This window comes from Sebastes fasciatus, chromosome 7, assembly GCF_043250625.1.
Source record: "Sebastes fasciatus isolate fSebFas1 chromosome 7, fSebFas1.pri, whole genome shotgun sequence".
NCBI classification, from domain to species: Eukaryota; Metazoa; Chordata; class Actinopteri; order Perciformes; family Sebastidae; genus Sebastes; species Sebastes fasciatus.
The window spans coordinates 32,968,399-32,989,433 of record NC_133801.1 but is presented as its reverse complement, the minus strand read 5'-3'; the positions used below and the strand labels follow the sequence as shown (position 1 = coordinate 32,989,433).

The 21,035-nt window shown below is 40.7% G+C and overlaps 1 protein-coding gene across 2 annotated transcripts in view; it reads right to left on the bottom strand.

Moving 5' to 3' along the window:
- Positions 1 to 21,035, bottom strand: part of fndc3a (fibronectin type III domain containing 3A) — a 58,138-nt gene that overhangs the window by 30,010 nt on the left and 7,093 nt on the right. Inside the window, exons 1-2 of one of the 2 annotated variants that reach the window (XM_074640390.1) lie at positions 11,124 to 11,272; positions 8,122 to 8,197 (exon numbers count right to left, since the gene is read on the bottom strand). In XM_074640390.1, the coding sequence (XP_074496491.1) occupies positions 8,122 to 8,197; positions 11,124 to 11,135 (88 nt within the window). In that variant the 5' untranslated portion in view covers positions 11,136 to 11,272. Of the gene's footprint in view, positions 1 to 8,121; positions 8,198 to 11,123; positions 11,273 to 21,035 lie in introns of those variants that run through there. The other variant, XM_074640389.1, reaches the window with a different exon arrangement.

The window sequence follows — 21,035 nt, the reverse complement described above, 5'->3', positions numbered from 1 at the left end:
CATCATCTTCTTTCATCCTCTTTACCTTTCCTCCCTCCCTCTTCGTATCAACGCAGCAATGGGAGAATGAGTCACAAGCTCAGTCATTCTTAGAGCTACTCACTGCAAAAGCTGTGAATGAACCTCATCCGTGTGTGTGTCCGCACGCACATGTTTGTGTACATGTACTTGGAGGTGGCGGGTATAAAAATAATGTGCTAATGTGGCTAATGTGTCTGATGTTTGCGGTCCAATTATGTGAACCATATGTGATGAGCTTTGTTTGGGAGAGGGTGCTGGGGGTGAGGAAACATGCAACCGCCCCACAATTGTGCACATGGGCTTTGATCTTAATGGATACGACCATGCAAGCCATGCAGTTTTATACGCAGTTAAAATAATGGACTGACCAGCACAATGCCTGTGCCATCAGCCCCCCAGTGCAAGCCCACTGTTCCATGATGGTTACGGCCTTGAATAAATAGAGGGGTAGTAAATGAGGAAAGGGAGGAGGAGGGACAGCGTGTCAAAGAACATAATGAGAGACAGCATGGCTAAAGGAGGGATTTTGAAAGATGATACTGATATTTGTTCTAGTGAAGATGCGGATAGCTCCTGCTGATATTTTCCGACTTTAAATCTAACCATTTAGTTAGAAATAAGTTGGAAATACAAATTCATGCCTGGATGATTTTTGCTCTTGTGGGAAATAACCTTGTTTTTTCAGGATTTAATCTACAAAAATTACACTTTTAATATATTTTTTTGCTTTATTCATGTGTAATTACCAGTAAATCCTTCTGAAATGTAAGGCTGTGGAAAGGATGACCAGATCTGAGGCATTTACAGATCATATTATTTATCCTAAAGACAATGTGACGGATACTTTCTAGTGCAGAACGTCTCAGGTCGGGGTGATTCTGCATCTTAAATGTATTTGGAATCTTTGTCTTTATTAAGAATTAAGACTCCTTCATCTCCATTGATTGCAAAACACTATCATCTAGATTTTTTCCAGACACTTTACTATGTCTATTGAGAATTGTGAAGAAACGTTTTCCAATACTGATACGGCCACATCTTTTAATTCTATAGGCGCCAGTATAGTCCATTAAAACTGCTTGTTAGACAGTCGAATAGCTTCGTAACCCCACACACCTTTCCGACATTAGGGATGCACCAATACCGATATCGGTCCGTTACTGACTCAAATAGCTGGATCGGGTATCGGTGACAACAGGGCCGATTTATTACATTCAAATATATGTTTATATACCATACACATTATATACCGAATCTCCGATTCCTGTTTCAGTTTTGACCAACTTGTTGCTGCATTAAAAAGGTTTACAGTTCAATTCTAATTCCTGTTAATTTGGATTTTTTTTTAAGTTGCTGTAGTATGATTTAATAATAAATAACATTTAAATACATTTATATCTATCTATTTGTTTGTTACATTCTGTTTAACAACGTTAAGAAAGAAATGTTTAAGTCAAGCCTGATGTTGCCTTACACATAAAAGAATGATCCCAGTCACGTCCACACAGTGAGGCATACAGCTGATTAATTAAACACTGGTATCGGATCGATACTCGGTATCGGCCGATACCCAAAGCCCAGGTATCACTATCGGTATCAAGGCTGAAAAAGTTGGATCGGTGCATCCCTATCCAACGTCGGATTAGGGTGGGCTGCGTCCGACCATTTCTGCACCTTTACGAAACCTACAATCCGACATTCACACCCACTTCACTTTGTGATGTAAGCTGGGTTTGAGCTTCACTCTTGAGATGCCTTTTTTTCCCATTTGTTAAACATCAATTCGTGGCACTTTCCATGTGTGCAACCGAGTGCAATACTGTGAAAGCCTTTCAGGAGAGACTGTCTGAAAATGGGTGTTATACCCATTTTAAACAATATTGCGTCTTTTCGTCTCTCTGTGACAGCTGAGATTTCACATCGCCTTCAAGTGTGGCCGTACGGATCAGGCATAAACATTTTGGGTTGGACAACACGTCATACGAACTGCTTCTTTCCGATCGTAACCAGACCCTCACAGTAGAAATTCAATTTAATAATGCCGCTTGGACTGTTTTCACTCAATCCTAAAAATCTAATTTGTCATGAACAGAATCGTGATGGGAAACATCTATTGTAACAGAGGAGCTTCCTAAAAGTAAAGTCCAGTGGAACTTCCCTCCAAGACAGACTATACTGGTGTATTGACAGTATGAATACCCCCTAACCCCCTCACTGCACAGTGTCAGATGCTCAACAGTGCACATCCTAGCTGCTCAGTTTCAGGCACAGGGGACATGACAGCCTCGAATCCCTCTGATAGAAAATAGACTAGCACCATCAGGAATGAGATGAGGTGTTTCACAGCTATGGCATCAGAGATAAGGGACAAGTAGGCAGATGGGCTGACTGACCAACCGGTATCTAACGGAGAGAAAAGGCAGAGGACACTGGCTGCAAACTGAGCCAGGTGTACACACACACACACACACACACACACACACACACACACTCACAAACACACACTCTCTTTAGCTCCCTGTCGAGATGCCAGAATGGCTGTCTTGGCTTTTGTGGGAAAAGGCACATCTCTATCAGGCTCAATAAGCCCACTGGAACTAGACGGTCCTTTCAGCCATCAACCAGAGACTGAATCATCCAAAGTGATGTGAATCACCGGCAGGCCAAGTCAGATAAAGGAGTGGATCTAATCAACCCAATGGTCCTGATGCTGACTTGCCTCATCAGCCACCAAGCTTATCAGGTGGTCTATTGCCTGGTGCCAGTGATACGCCTTCAGATCTACAGTGGCAGACGCTGAGAAAGGACGACTCCGGGAGCGCTGCGGGTCACGAGGGCGTGTCCGGTCGCGTACAGAACTCCCCTTATGGCAAGGAGGACAGCTAGCAGGAAGACACTAAATGGCCGCTCTAATTAGCGTCTCTCGCTAAAGGCCCCTCCTCTGAGACAGATATCAAAAAAAGGAAAATGCCTTGCATGAACTGCATTTTATAAGAATGTCCGTTCGTATTGAGCAGGCTGTCATGCGCTAACACGCAGCAATTACACACACATACAGCTGCTAAAAATACACAAGTGAATATACAAATTGGTGTGGGACGGAACAAATCCTGAAAGATACGTGTAAACCAGATCATCCTGGCTTTGCGACGGTGTCACGCCGTCCCCGTCGGTACATACTAGGGTAAAAGGTGAAAGCGTGCATATGCACAACTGACACTTAAGTGAACGAGGATAATCTGTTCATCACATGAGAAACCAAAACCAACCAACCACATGCGCATACATGCCCGCACGCACACACTCTTCTTCCTCCCTCCTTGCACCGCAAGCGGTGAGTCATCCCTCTATTCACGTCACCGAGAGATGAGTGCACCCTGTGACAGGCCAGTTAGTAGCAGTCACACTGATCTATGTGGCACCTCTCTCCCTTTGTTTCTCCTCTGATGGAGAGACTATGTATGCTCGCTCCCTATTAGGAGGGTTTACTCAGCTCATAATGGGGGGCCGGTGTGGGAGCTCAGTCAGACGGGAGTAGGGAGAAGAGCCCCTTGCGTGAGGAAACTGTTTGATGGCTTTATATCACTGCTTTTGCTCCTGTGTCATCTAAACCTGGATGCCTGAGGCCTATTGCACAGGCCCATTGTCTCATTGTTACTCATGTACGTCACAAGGCATAGTCAAAGACTACAGACAAGAAATACCGGTGTCTTTCAGCAGTGAGATACTAAGCACCGGTCCATACAAGGGTCATTAAATTTATGCTAAAATGTCGAGCGCCTGCCTGCTGTGGTCACAAAGGGTAGCAATCATTATTCACTCGCAAACCTTTATTATGCTGACATCCTTTATCTTTCTATATTAAATCAAATCGAACATTTAGCAGAAAAAAAAAAGAGTGGCAGTGAGCCCACAGAAATGTCAATACACAGAGGGACGTCCGCGGAGAATAACAAACAAAAGCAAATCATTTTCAGATCTATGTTTTCCTGGGCAACTACGTTTTATCATAATCGTTTACAATTATGGCCCCACAGCTCTACCTCCTACTACTCCAGCTGTCTTCCATTCACAATGTCAGCGACGTGTTGGAGCCAGACTTCATTGTTGCTGTCACAAAGCCAGCGCAATCACCAACAATTGAGGAAAAGGAAATGACTGCCATCAGGACAAATAAGAATGTGTAACACATCTTACTCAAACATCGCCTTTCTGCCCTAACTCCTCTACCAACACACTATAATCATACCATATGCTTATTTTACATTATGATAGTATATTGCTGCACAGTTCATTTTATCATCTGTCACATTAAACAGGAAGAGCAGCATGCCAAATGACATTCGGGTAGCAAAAATGGAAAAAAAATGTTTTTTTGGGGGGGGAAAGAGTATGACAGTTCGTGGACAAAAATACAGGGGTGACACATTCTGTACAACAGGAAGTGTTGTAATAAAAACATTGATAAAAATCAAAGGGGATGTATTTATGTGCACACAACATCACAGTTACTGAACTGAAGAATGAAGATAATGGTCCATTTTCTGGGGTCAGGAAGCATTTGTGTGTCTGTTTTTAATCTATTATCTTCTACATGTATCGCCTATTTTAAAGTTTGACGTTTTTTTTTGTCAGTTACTATGCATATCAAGCAAGTGGAAAGTGAATCAATGTGGTCAAGCTTGATCAGCTCAGTGTCACTTAAAAACATCTAATTGCACTAAAACATATTTATTCACTTACACAACACATTCTTCTTTCAAGCTGTACTATTCTCTACATTGCCTGGAACGGCAAGATGCAATTATATCATTGAGCAGCCTGGGAGCCCGTGAGACATGACTGTCATCCTGTTGTCATTCCTGTAAAAATACGTCAATGCGTGTCCTGGCCAATCCCCTCCCTTTATCACTGCACACAGTGGAAAAAACTGAATGAATCCAGCTGAAGGTGATTGCTGGAAATAAAGATGTTAAGCAAAAATCTAGCTCTGTTCAGATTATACTCACACCTGTTATAATCTTACACTTGTTAAGATGATCAGACTTAAGCACCGATATGAAATGTGCTTGTTAGCTGCGAGAACCTTTAGCAATTTCATGATTAGATGACAATTTTTGGGGATTCAACATTGGATTTAAAAAAGCCTCTTGATTCGTCATAATTATCTACACGTACAGGCAGAGAGATTCTGAGCTCTCATTTTAATTTTACAGGCGAGTACATTTCAGAGGGGAAAAAATATTACATGCAGGGTCTCAAATGTACTTTTTTCACTGCCGGCTACCGTGGGAGGCAAGCATTTATTTTTTGTCTGCCACTCAGGAATTTTATCTGCCACTTTTCGAAACAACTGTATTTATTCAAGTTTCTCACCGAAAACTAAATGTTTCCAAGATTACATTTGTATACGTCATAATGATGTTATAATTTACCTTTGCCCTAATTATTTTTAAGCTCTGAATAGAGCCTGAACACATCAATGTAACTCAATGGAATCTCCATTAACGTTAGTAGCTCTGTTATTTAGCCGAACAGGACTGTGCTGCCCACCGGCTGCTATCAGCTAATGTTATTAGCTCCGCTCTACTAGCTGCCGATTTCAACAGGCATCAAGGAAAAAAATAAATACATTGCATCCCCTCAGGTTTATGAGCGCTACATTGTTAAACTTTTTTTCTTTTTCTTACCGCCAAGGCTCTGGTCCCAAACAAACTGAAACATTATACAGCGTGCGTCTGGCATTACGTCATTGTGCATGTGTAACTGTCTGAAAGCATTGATAAGAGAAATCAATAGTCACAAAGCATGCAAATCCAAAGAAATCGGACATTGACCCCTGCCAACAATTTACCCACATTTGGCGGGTGCTAATGTCAGACCCTGATTACGTGTTCATGTACATTTTATGAATCAGCCAAACACAAATGTACAGTAAAAACCTCTTCTGTGTTGCCTGTGTTAATGCTTTTGAAAAAGTGCAATATCATCAAATGTTTTCTTTCCACAATCTCTTTGTATGGGTTTGCATTTTAACAGACGACAAAATTAAAGATTCCAAGCTAATTTGTGGTTGAGAAATAAAGTTAAGTTTCTGTTTTGCACTTGTCAGAGAGTTGTCAAAGGTTATGCATGCCAGAAGAACACTTTATTGACATTGATTTTCTTCCCATGTGATTTTACATATTGTCGTGATATAACTTAATATTAGGATGCTCTGATTAATACGGAGATATTCACTTTGACTAGGGATGAAACGGTTCAGGTAAAAAATCTGAACTGTTCGGTTTGCTAGTCACGGTTCGGGTCATGAATGAATTGTTTGGTTCATTTATAATAAGTTATGAGGCCGATTGTGTATTTTTTCATGTAGAGTTTGGATCCCATTTATTGTCACACTAGAAATCAAGGCCTATGGAAGGAGGCCGGGACACGGACGGACATGTGTCTTTAGGTATGGGGTATAATACATGCGCAGTGTAACTGAAGCTGCGGTCGTGCGTTGCTATTGGCACAATTTCGGCGAGTGCAAACCAGATTTTACTGCGCGTGTGTTGTACCCCAAAGATATGACGCGTTGATGAAGCGTGACCCAGCCTCCTTCACGGATGAAGTGGCGAGTGCGGCTGTCGGTCAGTTTTGGAAATGGCGAGTAGACACGATAAAGTCCAGTTAGAGGATCCACCAGCATCGTTTCGCTCTGCTGTATGGGAGCACTACGGTTTTAGTGTTACCTATGAAAATGACGGAAAAAGGTGGTGGATACAACGGCGACTGTGTAAGCACTGAGCAACACGTGTGGCTTATGTGGCCGTCGATAGCGCCTTATGCAGTCGTGGACAGCGCGGGATTTCAGCATATGATTAACGTAACGTTACTTGAGCCGCGTTATACGCATCACAGTAATTCCTGAAAAGACACAACTAGGAATCCCTATAATGTGTTTTATATTTATTAATTATTTTTAAATAACACAGGGGCACAGAAATCCAACCGCATTCCAAATACTGCACTTTTTGAGAGGAAAAACAAATCTTTCAATTAAGAGCTGATAATCAAGGAATTGAGACATGTGTTTTTTGTATCGCTCTGATTGAGCTTATGCTTCAATTTATGTTGATGGCCTTAGTCTATAATTACATCATATTTATATGAAAATAACAAATTTATTTTGCCAAATAAATGAAAAGCATGTTGAAATCAGAACATGGCCTCCTCACTGTAACATAAATGTACCGAACCGAACCAAAAACCGTGACCCCAAAACCATGATATGAACAAAACCGTAAATTTTGTGAACGGTTCCACTTTGACTTTATCTCCCAGCCCTAGTTATCTTCCACATTCGCTGTATTAGTTCATTTAGACGAGTCTCTTAGCTTTCCATATGTCAGGATAAAAGCATTTTAAATGATACATACATACATACATTTCCTAGAGATCTTTGGTGGCACTGTGAAGAGTGCAGCCAAGAAAGCATTTAAGTTGCGGTCACAATGCCCTGAAACTCGCACTCAATATGTTGTCTGATCTCACTGGAGCACTCTCTGCTGGAGCAGCAGTGCTTTGCCCATTGAGTGAATATACTGTACCTCTTCCAGCATTTTGCAGCAAAAGCTACTACAATTACTGGTTCTGTTAAGTGCAATAAGCCTGTGCACATGCTGCATGTCTTCATATTTAGGAGGTAATGCTAGAACTTGAATGAAACTTTGATTAAACAATATTATTCATCTTGTTGCTTTTGGGACTGGCATATCTAAGCCATATGTTTAGATCCTGTATAAAAACATACGGTCCAACCATATTAATTTTGTGGAAAGGGTGCGCTCTGAAGATGGACTAATAGATGTCATTATATAAACATGTTTTGTTTTTTCAAGGCTAGAAACACGGGTGTGCCCCAAGGGACATATTTATTTACAATTAATTTGTTCTCCTGGCATAAAGGGGTTAATGAATGGGTCCAAACAGTATATCCATATGTATTATATGTATTGTAAAATCAACATTTTCTATGACTGGATTATTAGACAACAAATATTCAAATCCAGAATAACACTGAAAAGATATAATTGAATAACAGAACAGCTTTCTTACCTGTGATACACTGAAATTGACCATCCTCTCGTCGAATAGTGAAGGCCTCACCTGGGTTTACCTGCACCAGGATTACCTGTGGAGAAACAAAGCAACATTTCATTTGACTATCTAAGTTAACTTCCACACTAGTTAATTAAAACTGAAGATAACTTTGCATGTCAACATGTGTAAACAGAAGCCACAGTCGCTCTGGTGTTGTACAAACTCAGTCTTGTAAGAGTTCTGTGATTTATTTCTCGAGTGTGAATAAAAGCAGCAACATTTGCGTGAAGAGCACGCAACAGTTTTAACACCAACAGTGTTTGGTGTTACACCGACAATATGGTCACCTGAAAATCCTAGTGGGGGGAAATCAAAACCTCTCTCTCCATTGAGAGGATTTCTGTGATGCCAATACATGAGCAACACTGACAGAGGCTGCACAATTAATCGAATATTAATCACAATCACAAATTTCCCACAATTAAATGAACATGATCGACTGTGATATTGACATTTAAAATGTGTTTAAAATGTAGTGCATATCATATCAAGCGCTTCCTAAACTAACAGCCAGCCACCAGGGGGCGATTGAGATGTTTTGGCTTCACTTTGGGGGGAGCTGTACAGCAGCAGCCTGGGAAAAACGTTCCTGTATGTTGCGACTGTAGTCCAGAGTACAACATTATTATACTGTTTATTACTCGTTTTTTGAGAGCAGACTGAAAAACGAAAACGCACTAAATTCAGATGAAGAAAAAAACTTATTTTATGACTTATTTTGATGCAAAGATGATGTCAATTAGCAGGAATGTAGCACGACGTGAAAGTTAAAGCAGTGCTCTGTTGATTTAATTCTGGGTAAAATGATTACAGTTATACAATTTCATTTTGCCGTTTATATAAATTTGAAAGTGCAATAAAGATATTTTGTCCCTAAAGTCAATGAATAATCCTGATAAATAATTGTGATATTGATCAAAAATGTCATTATCATTTTGGCCATAATCGTGCAGCCCTACGTTCAAGCAATAGAATTAACACTGCATCAATAAGAACCAAAAGACACAAAGCTGTCTGCTATGGGACAAGTGCTCCAGCCTGCTTAAAATATGTGCAGTAGAAAATAAACTTTAGACAGGTCACCTTTAACTTTCAATCAAACCAATTGTTTTCAGTACAAAACAGGTATTAGTTACAAAATCGGTTGTGGAAGTGTTGACTGTGGTCCTCAATTTAGCTGTGGGGATAAACAATCATTAAACTGCAAAATAGTATTTTTTTAACCAATAATCACTGCCATACTTGAACAATTGATTCCATCAATAGTACACTTTATGTGTGTGAAAGGGGGTGTTGAATGTACACACACATAATCAATAGACCAGCTCATGTTGTACACCAACTTTGACTGTCAATATCTTCCATAGAAACTGGGACTGTTTCTAAGAAGCAATACAAAATAATAAATACAACTTCGATTTCACATCAAATGGGTTGTACAAACCATATGGGAGTTGATAAGAGTTGGTGGATGACTTTAATGAACCATTAACTGGAACAAGGCGACAAAGGAAGAAGGAAAAATATCCGTTTGGTATGCAACCCGGCTAATCCTCGTTCATGATTAAAAAAAACAACTTAAAATCCTGAAATTATGGTTGGGGTGTTTATCACAACAAAATATATTTAAACAGCTGCTCGTTTTGTAAATCGATGACATGAAATCGTTGATTTTTTTAACTAGATACTTGATAACTTTCAAAGTATGTGTTGATGCAACACAATTACTTTCATCATTTGACTGTGATTATTAGAAGACTGTCATTTTCCCCACTGTATGTATGATATAAAAGTAACCACCTGTTTCAGGAACATTCAACAGATGTTGCAGATGAAAAACTAGGAAGCACAGGTCATATTGCAACCCACTTTTAACATAGTTAAAAATAACAATTAGCCTCTATGTCGAAAAAATATTGATTTTGTCCATATTTTAAATAAAAAAAATCAAAATCAAAGGATTGATGATTTGTAACTGAAGTGCTTCTCCCCATATCTAGTTTTAATGTGTAGAACAACAACTTTAATCTTCTTGAGGTATCAGGCTTTATATGCATTTCTAAAGCTTTAACCGTAAACCTAACAAACTCGAAACTGTTAGAATCTCCATTTCCCATTCATGGAGTTCATCATGACGTGGTTGGAAACATCAGGTACACACTGTTACCCTACACTGAGTCATTCTGCTTCTGTCATTACAAAAGACTTTAGCATCAGAACTGAACATTCAAAGCCTCATATAAAAATGTGCATTTTGTCCAAGGAACAAACTTTTCAAACCATTCAACATTCCTGACAACGTCACCTTCTTTTCACAGCAAAACTAAAATTATGAACAGAACTGAAGAAAAACAATCTTTTTTTTTTTTCATTCACCAACACTTCAGATTTTCTTAACGTATTATTCTTAACTCCAAAAGAACACACATAATTAGGTTTTTGTTGCCTGGCGCTGTGTGTGGGCGCTAGTTACCTCACTCTTGCGGAAGTCGCTGTTATAGAATCTACACTCCCCTGGCAAAGAGCTTTGGCTATGGTTCTCTTCAAGCACAGGAATCATCAGCACCTCCATCTCTGACACTGCTCCCATTCATGTGCTCAGCAGGGAGCGGAAAGAGCTCTTTGACTGTCACACACACAAACTCATATGTTCATACACACCCACACAGGCAGCGTCAGCAGCAAGTGTAGATGAGGGGGGGTGGGGTTTGGGAGGGGGATGCGGGGCAATGGAGGTTTAATTGAATCAAAGTCTAGGCACTTCACAGTCGGGTGCGTGTGTATGTTTGTTGTCCACCCCCCTCTGTGTGAAGCAAACACCCCTCCTAAGATGATGTCTCCCTTTTCCAATCTAATCTTAGCACGGTAAGTTACATTGAAATCAATACTGAGACATTCATGTTCAGGAAATCAAACGGAAGGTAATTTAGCTTGCAAAAGATCTGACTGCTACTTACTGTTGCCCGCATTGCTTTTTCTCATTCAGGCGTCGCTATTCACGCAGTCACAGAGAAAAAAAGAAGAAGAAAAAAAAAGAAGAAGATGCTCCAGGGTCTACCAGACCCTCCACCACTTCACCCAACCCTCATGAGAAATCACATGACCTGCGATGCTAACACATCTGGCTGGGCTGATCCTTCACACCCTCCACTTCCATCAACTCCCGCACAAAATCCAGGAGGAAACCGGCGAGAGGCGAGGAGTGCAGCAGGAGCTATGTAGGCGGACGGGGCTTAGTCTCTTGCGCTGGATGTAGCCTTCACAGAAAGTGTGGCGTAAATCTCATGTTTGCTTAGCATGGTTCAGCCTCATCTGCTCCATAGCGGCACTCTCTGCAGCAGGCAGGTTGTTCAATCTTGCCTCTGGCTCCAGTGCAGCCTTCCCTACCGTCAGTATCCACAGCAACCCCTCCAACAAAAAAAGCCACAGCGATGTCCGCGCCAAACCTTCAGAGAAGGGATTGAAACCTTATCAGCAGTGGCCACTCTCTGGAAAAGGAGGCGGATGAACCCGAGAGAACAGTACCAAATATTAGAAGGATGATGCCTATTCAGTTCCCTTCTCGCCTCTGTCACTTACTGTGTGCCAGCTCAGTTAACGCCGGCTGTGCTCCTTAATATGGATAATTTCAATAGCATTCCATCAGGGCGTGATCATAACACAGCTAAGCCGGCAAAGGTAGGGTTCCACAGCGTGGGGAGTCCTTTGTTCTGCCTTTTTTCACAACAACAACAATGGCGTGAGGGAGCTGAGCGACCCACGCAGCTTCTGAGGCTGACATATACGACTACGCTACAGTCCCTCTCCCTCCCCCCGCTTCTCTCCCTCCCCCTCATACTCGCTCTGGCGCTCTCTCCCATTCACAGAGCGACATGCCATACACCCTCTCTTAATACTCCGATCGATGCGAGAGGAGATGAGGTGGTGGGAGTTCAATTTCAGAGCTCCAGCCTTCAGCGACAATTGCACCCTCGACTTCTCTACTGTCTTCAAAGATCACAAAGCAGCCCACTGACAGTCAAAACAGAGACACTATTTGTACGGCGACACAATAAACAAGAGCTCGCGAGTATTCACTGCTTCTGTAACATCTGTCCTCATTCATTCGAAATGGATCGTTCCTTAAAGAGACAGTGCTCATCACTGGATCAGCATGTGCCAAGTTAACAGATAGTCTGCGTCACTGATACTGCTGCGCAAGGGGTACACCTATGGCACATCCTCCACAAAATGAAATCCTACGCTTCTTTTTACTCCGTGTAAAATGGATAGAAAAAGACGGATTTAAGGAATTAGATAAATATAGCCACTAGCGGCAATGATCAGGGATTAAGTATTTAAGTATTAAGTAAGATGTCTTTAGGGAAATATTAAGTAAGAATTAATTTGAAGAAAGAAAGAATAAAAAGAAACAAAGCACAGCACACACTGTAATAAGAGGAGAACATTTTATATTGATCAAATGATCTGTTATGGTCATGATGCTGAGAATGTGTTGAAATAAGTATATATAATAATATTATTTTGAAACTACAATCAAGGAGTTATGGACCAAATCACAATGAAACAAGGATAGCGCCCCCTTCAGACTGATCATTTAATTTATAGACGGATTGATTTTATGCCTTTTTTGCAAGGAAAAACTTATTATGTGTCCACATAAAAATTATTCCCACAGCAAAGCCTTGGAAAATCAACTACTGAGATTCTATTTATTGAATTGTAGACAGGTAAGATCGCGGTCAGCAGCCTCAGAAACTAAATACACAAAATAAAATCACCTTTAACCCTGCAACACCATAACAAGCAACCCGATGCAGCAAGCACATTTTTTTTTTTATTCCTTGGTGCCTCTCCACATATTTACTGCAAAACTTGAGGCTGATGTTACAGAACAATTTCTATAAACAGCCTAGAACTGGAATGAGGTCTTGGCCAGAATGGTGTTATGATTTTTTTTCCTTTCAAAGTCAACAACTGCATAATATTGTTTTGTACTGCGTGATGTGAATAGTGTTTTGGGCGTTTAGAATATAAAGACGGGTTACTAAGATATTTTCATAATTTTATGCTTAGACTGCTTATATTCTCTTGAATATTTTGCTTTGGATTTGAAAGGCTCGCCTCATAATGTTACATCAATGTCAGACATTCAACGGAGGCAAAACCTCTAGTTTTTGAGTACGATTGTCTACAACATATTTCGTACAAATATATACAGTAGAAAGGAAGAGATTAATACAGTCAAGTTCCTCTTCTGATAACTCCACTTGCTTGAGGCAACTGCCAATCATAGTTACCCTTAAACCAAGCTCTTACATCCCCCTGAAGCTCAGCTCTAATAAACCTAGGAATGCTGAATTAACAGTGCTAATGTCAAATACATTCAAGCTCTGCCCAAGCCAAGCCATGCCCATGCTATAGAATGAATGTGTAGCTGCCATCACAAACCAACTGTATGCCGACTTCATTTGGAAGTAGACAGACTCAGAAACAGCGATAGGATACTGCAAAGGTTACTTTCCGCGCAGATGACTAAGCACTGTAATGTGAAATGGTTTCCTGGTCACATTCACAACAGGGATGATCTTTTTAACAGAGCTCTGGGTGGAAGAAACCAATGCATTAAGAGGAGGAAGCACAATGAACACAAACACATAGAACAGTATGTCCAGGCAATAAATCTTGTCCCACCATTGTAAAGATTTGTGTCCATGTATGAACCCTATGCAAAGAGAGCGTGGATCAATTAGCACACACTGTCACACAGGTGGCCACTGCTGTGTTTTATTACCCAGGAGAATAGGCCTGCTCTGTGCGTTGATGGCTGTTAGCTCTGACGTTACTCTGCCGCCGGTGACTCAGAGTTCGGGTTTCTCACTATTTGTTCCTCTTAATTGTTTACTGTGCGATGATGTGAACTAGCAGCTGGGTGGACAGGAAACAGGAGCCAAATGACACAGGGAAAATCCTGCCAGTGGCGGAACTAGCCAGGAACTAATGCAGTCTCCCTGCAGCTGATGGCATACGCTTACATGTGCAATGATAATTCAAGGCAATTTGATGATCCCGCACCCTCCTGAATCCCCTGGAAACGCTGGATGACGGGTAAAGTAGGATAGAAACAGACGGAGGAAAAAATCTTTCCAAGAGGTGTTCATGCGGCAGCAAGTCCTTTTAAATATTAGTAGTATCTTTTTAGCAATGTTAAATCACAGAGGAGATAATCTGTTAAATGCATTTATCAAAGCACATAGTCAACCTGTACAGTAGAATCTGAAACCTGAGCCACACAGTGTTTTCCACCAGCTTTCTGTTTACTTACATGTCTCCACTCAATGTCTATATTCATTTCTATGAAATCAACAGTCACCAACCACTATTGACTGATGATGAGTTAGGGCTTTAATAATAATAATAAGTGAATATTATAGTGTATAGTATATTATGTTGACAAGGGGCAATGTTACATTGATGGTACATGGTGATGTCCGTTTCAGGTACATAAATTAATGATACTAAGAATAAAATAAGAAAAACTAAAAATTCCTGACAAAATGTTATTTGATTTTTTTCCAGTAACTATTTAACCACAGAGACAAAAGTCTTTATAAGCACCTATGTTGTCTGCATCAGTTTGGTCCACCTGGACTTTGTCATGTCTCCACTTCATTTCTAAATGTGGTGACACTTCATTCAACTCATTTTAAATAGGATTTATTATAGAATCAATCAAGAAATGAAGCCACTCCAGTATTGATCTGGGTGCATGGTTAGGATTATTGTCCTACTAAATGTCAAATCAGCACCCAAATAAATAAGGATGCCACTGTGGAGAGGGTTTTACTCCTGACTTTGCCTGTATTTGGCTCCCTTTAACATCTCCAAGGCTAGGCGATAGGCTATCATAGTCCTGATACTGAGATCTCCACTACAGCTCAACTATTCATTTTTGTTAAATCAGACCACATTATTTTTTGGCTTGTGCCCCGCTGAAAATTTCACATGAATTTCTGCAAACTCCAGGCATGCTGTTATGTGCTTTTTTCTCCACAGGAGTGCCTTCCATCTGGCGCCTCTACCACATAGCCCAGACTTGTGAAGTGCTGTACTGAGTGTAGTCCTTCCAGAGGAATCTCTCATCATAGCTACTTTAAACTACAGTAATGTTAGAGTTGTCATCGTGTTCTGGGTCAGCTTCCTGGCTAAGGTCCTTCTAGCTTGGACCATGGATGTATTAAGATAACTGAATACAGTGTTGTAGGCGGGACCCCGTTCATTCCTATGAAAGTTGCTCAGTGGCACATGATGCCAAAATGGCTCGACTTTCGCCTGGAAAAGTACCCGGATCTTCCGGCGATCTTCTGCATCCATTGGACCCATGGAACATGCGCAGTAGCGTCCGCTCGGTCACATGGCTTGGTCACGGGGTCCAACGTCACGCTGTCGTCGCGGCTTGCGCTGTTGTCGCAGCTTGCGCTGTCGTCGCGACTTGCGCTTTCGCCGCGGCTTGCGCTTTCGCCGCGGCTTGCGCTGTCGCCGCGGCTTGCGCTGTCGCCGCGGCTTGCGCTGTCGCCACGGTATGGGTTTCATTCACATGAACGGAGGAAGGGAAATAACTCTGGATTCGGCTTTTAGTGCGTTTTACAACTTTTAGGAGCTAATGATTTGAATAAGGGCTATTAGAGTGCTTGTACTGGGGAATTCATTTACCTCAAAAAAGTATCTGCTAAGTTACAGACGTCTCTTTCCCAATGTAAGTCTATGGGGCCCAATGGCATCACATGACGGACACGGAAGTTGTAGTACCACTGTTTGGCCACTACGAAAATTGGGATCAACACCCGGCGCTCTTCCTGGGGGCTTGGCTTGGAAAATATCGATACACATGAGTATTGCAATATTATGTTTTGTGATACTGTATCCATTCTCAAAAGAACTGTATCGATTTTTATTTAATAGTTTACATGCAAAGATTCGTGGCAGACAGTGGCTCAGATTACACAAAAAGTAGTGCAATGATGTTGGATGTTACAGGGACAAGGATAAATGCAAATGCAGATCCCACTGTTGTGATTGCATAAAAAAAATTACTTTTTTTTACTCCGAATTTATGCATATGGTAGCGTGTTCTTTATACTGACAGTTTTCATAAAATTGGATTTTTTTTAAAAAAACGGCATATATCGATTTGCTTACAGTATTGCAATATCTTGAATCGTAACCCCTGTATCATGATATGTATCGTATCACCGGATTCTTGTCGATACACAACCCTAATTTTTAATGATGAAGCCTTATGTGCTCCTCCACATATGTAAGTTTTACTCTTTTCCACAGACAGTTTTCTCACAGATTTCTGTCCCTCCATTTAGCTAGAGTGTTAGCTGTAAAATACCGATGAGGAAATTCTGGTTTCAAATTTTAGAATTTGAAATGAACAATACAATTACAACTACATTTATCATTGTAGTGCAAAAAAAAGGAATTAAGTGATTGTGTTACAACCATGATGTGAACACATTTCCTACGCTAAAATGTATGATAAAAATCACCTAACAATCTCTGCTTATTCATCCAGCCGCTTTGTATTATAATTTTTCCTATTATGACATAAAATGCTATTTTAAGCTAATGAAACATTCTGCTAAATATCCGTTTATCTAATGTTAGGACTGTTTACTTAATATGTAAGGGACCAACAATATTAAACATAAATGTTGATGTATTATACCAGAGTTAGCTTAAAGCTTTCAGTGCATATCTTGATCAATGCAGTACTTGGACTTGAACGGTTATTGAGTGGAGCTCAGATCAGTATTTGTATCAACTGATTTACTCTTGGGTCTGTTCTGAATATTGGTGCAGTAATAATGGTATGGTTTGTCTCACTGGCTTCGTAGAGAGTGTCCTAAACACTGCTGAGTCACGCACTGTCCACCTCCTCACAACAGTTGACAAATAGTGGGCTCACCCCCTTCTCCACATGATGATTCAGTGGCTGACCAGGAGACAGGCAGAGTGGGTTGCGTTTTTGTCACATCTCGAGCCCTCCGGCTACTTGTGAGGGGCACATGTCCAAGGCCCCGTCTCCTGTGTCTGGCTACAGCGTACAGGGCCAGCAGCGCTATCGACGGCCGAGTCGGGAGTGAGGTCTCACTATCCCACAGTAACATTAGCCCACACATGGCGCGGAGCCACAAGCAGACCACACACTCATGGCTGTGTGCTCCCTATTCAATTTGTTTAGTTACTATTTAACGCTGTGTGTTCTCTCACAGAGTAAACAGTGTTTTTTCTTTATTTTTAAATCTCAGCTCATGTTTTAGAAGACTTAAAAACAACATGATTACGTTTGTATAATGTTAAAATAGAAAAGAAATTCAAAACAACTGAAAAACATAACACTTACTCCTCCGTTCACTGTTCTTTCCAAGCTATCCCTCAAAAGTCCTGCATTATCTTGAAAGATCTTGTAATTACTAGGGCCGTCAAAGTTAACGAGATAATAACGCAAATTTGTTTCAATGCCACTAATTGCTTTAACGCATTTACTTGCGATTTTTAGGTTGTAGCGGGCTCAGTTTTAAAGCTAGATCCAGTGGCATTATATGAAAACCTAAGGAATCCATTCGTACTAACCATGTCATACTAGCTTGTCGCAAAGAAGGCTAAATAACTTACTTAGCGTACGCTAAATTTCGGCAAGGAAACCTGTCATGGCCATTTTCAAAGGGGTCCCTTGACCTCTGACCTCCAGATATGTGAATGTAAATGGGTTCTATGGGTACCCACGAGTCTCCCCTTTACAGACATGCCCACTTTATGATAATCACATGCAGTTTGGGGCAAGTCATAGTCAAGTCAGCACACTGACACACTGACAGCTGTTGTTACCTGTTGAGCTGCAGTTTGCCATGTTATGATTTTAGCATATTTTTTATGCTACCTGTGAGGGTTTTTGGACAATATTTGTCATTGCTTTGTGTTGTTAATTGATTTCCAATAATAAATATATATATACATTTGCATAAAGCAGCATATTTGCCCACTCCCATGTAGGTAAGAGTATTAAATACTTGAAAAGGTACATTTTGAACAGATAAAAAATGTATGACGATGTCACGATTAACTATGGACAATCATGCGATTAAATATTTTAATTGACTGACAGCCGTAGTATATATATTGTATATACAGTATATATATATATATATCCCAAAATGTTGGATGATTCCTGGGTTTTTGACAGTAACGGCAAGCACAGATATACCAAGGAGTGATACTCTGAGAATATTTTGGAAAATAACTGCCAATGAACCATTTCTAGCAGTTGAAATGTTTCTAAAAAGGTGTTTTTATCACTTTCAGTCTGTCAGGTTACAAACACAGACGTGAAAAAAACCCAGAGGAATATAAAAACACAAGCACAAAGTCCATGAAAACATTAAATGGTAGGTCTAATGAAAAAGGGTAATGAACAAAATGGAAGAAAATATACATACCCATCAGCACAGACAACAGCTAAGTACATACGCCATTAGCTGGGCTTAAACATTGACAGAAACAGACTGATTCATCCGTTACCAATATAGCTACAAACCAAACGGCAGGAGCAGGACAAACTTGGGAGGGGGGGGGGGCTTAAATGGATGGAAGCAGTGAATCATACTGTAGCCAAAGTCATCTCTAAAAAGGAATCATCTCAGGTAATAACCCCAAGACAACAGCTTCCTCCATGACTCAGAATAATTGGTCCAACAGAGCGTTAATACCAAGCCCAGACTGGGATAAAGAAACCAAGAACAAAGAATGAGGTGTCCTTGCAGCTTCTCCGACTAAAGGTCAGAAACGGAGGGGTCAGCCATCGCTGTGAATCCTCTTCACTGTCACCACAGTCCTGCCTCGCTCTGTCAGGGCCCAGACCCCTCCAGTGGTTCCTGCTCCTCACTCTGCAGCTGTCATGATATTTACACACCTCCTCAGACACACAACACACACAAGCAAAGTCTTATTCACAGCGACGCTCAAACAACAGTCCTTAAAAAGCCCTACATCGAATAATGCAAAATGGATGTCTTTTTTTGCATCGAGATCAGTAGTCAGACGCCATGAAATCAGTCACATCAAACCGCCTTATGTGCCATATGTGCTTTCACAAGTTACTAAAAACTCCCATAATAACACTGTGTTTAGTGCCAATTTCCAATAAGTAAACTAACATAGGTAGGTACAAGGTTTCAACGTTCTTCTGATTCTGCAAACAGTGAGGCAAATCCCCCAAAAACTGTAGAACCATGCAAAATGTGAAACAACCATACAATACTTTAAAAATATATTGGTAAACCCACTCACACAGTAGAGGCTAGATTCTAATGTTATCTGCAGGGGAAGTCAATCTGAGGAAAGCTAAGCATGCTAGCATTAGCAGCTGCACACTCGCACCCAGCTCCACACGGTCAAAGGTAATAACTGAAGTAATAAGCCATTATATTTGCAAGGACATGCACCTATATAGCGTCGTTGAAAATGATGGCTGATGGATGATACTGACCCTGAAGCCGCAGCGCATAATATCCAGGTCTGGCAGCATTTCAGTGAAAAATACATACATAATGGGGGCTGCCCAAAAGGTTTGGCCTTGTGTATCACTGCCCATTGTTTGCTATTGTTGATGCAGCAGTAGGCATCATTTCTTTTGACAATGGGACCTCTTAATACTTGAAATAAATTATTCTATACTGATTTTTGCTATTTTGTCCATAATAAGTTTTTTTAGCTACCGCCATTTATTTAACGTAAAGTTTAAAATACCAAATAATATCAAATCTTAACTCAATAGCAATAGATTGTCTCTGTATCATGCATCTGGGTATTGTCTTAGAGGGATACACTAAAGCTTGCCGCATCCACGAGGGTCGCGAGTGTCCGTACGGCCAAAGCGGCATCATACCATCAGACACGGCCCTTCGCGGGGGTTCCGTGCGGCAGGTTTTCGCTTGTCCGTGCACATCCAACATTTTCTAACCGCGCGGAAGCAGATGTGCGGAGAAAATGGAGAACTCTGAGGAGCTCTGAGAATGTCGGTTTGCCGTGAGGAGAAACCTGCAAGGAGTTCAAGATCCAAACGTTTCCTCATCAGGGATGCACTAATTCATCAGCTAAACATCGGTATCGGTCGATATTCGCCTTGTTGACTGCCTACCGGCAAATAAGATGACATTCACTGATGGCAGTGGTCGATGTTTATCTGTTGTTTTGTATCAATTTTGCGCCAATTCGCTCCCTGAATGTTCTACTAGTCCGGTAGTTAATCGCACGCGGATGGCATCCTTCTCTAGGATAGATAAAAAAATTAAAATGCTGAAATGGGTCGCCAAATATAACTGTGCGGGCGTTAATATATGGGTGGCCTGCCCAAGTAAAGTCTATGTCTGAAAAACACTGCTTATGTTTCTAATTACTTTAAAATTCAGGCCTACATTTACAGTTATTTATGTTTTACAAAACATATTTTTGTTTGGCTATATAAGTACTGAAACATTCTTCTCATTGAGTAGGCAGCTAAAAAGGCTTTTGAAGCAGTTATTTAAAAAAAAGAATATTTTTCATGTGAAAGAAGGTTAAAGGTTGTTTCATAAATTTGTATGATTTAATTTGTACTCATTCAAAGACAGTGTAATGAAATGCTGAATGACTTTAAAACAGCTCAGTTATTTTTTTAATAATGAAGAGGTCTTTGTTTCCCTGGCGCAAAAGGGAAATAAATAACAGCAAAAACAATATAAACAAAAACATCTGTATTGGTATCGGCCAAATTGTTATTTTAAACATCGGTATCGCCCCAGAATTTCCCAATCAGTGCATCC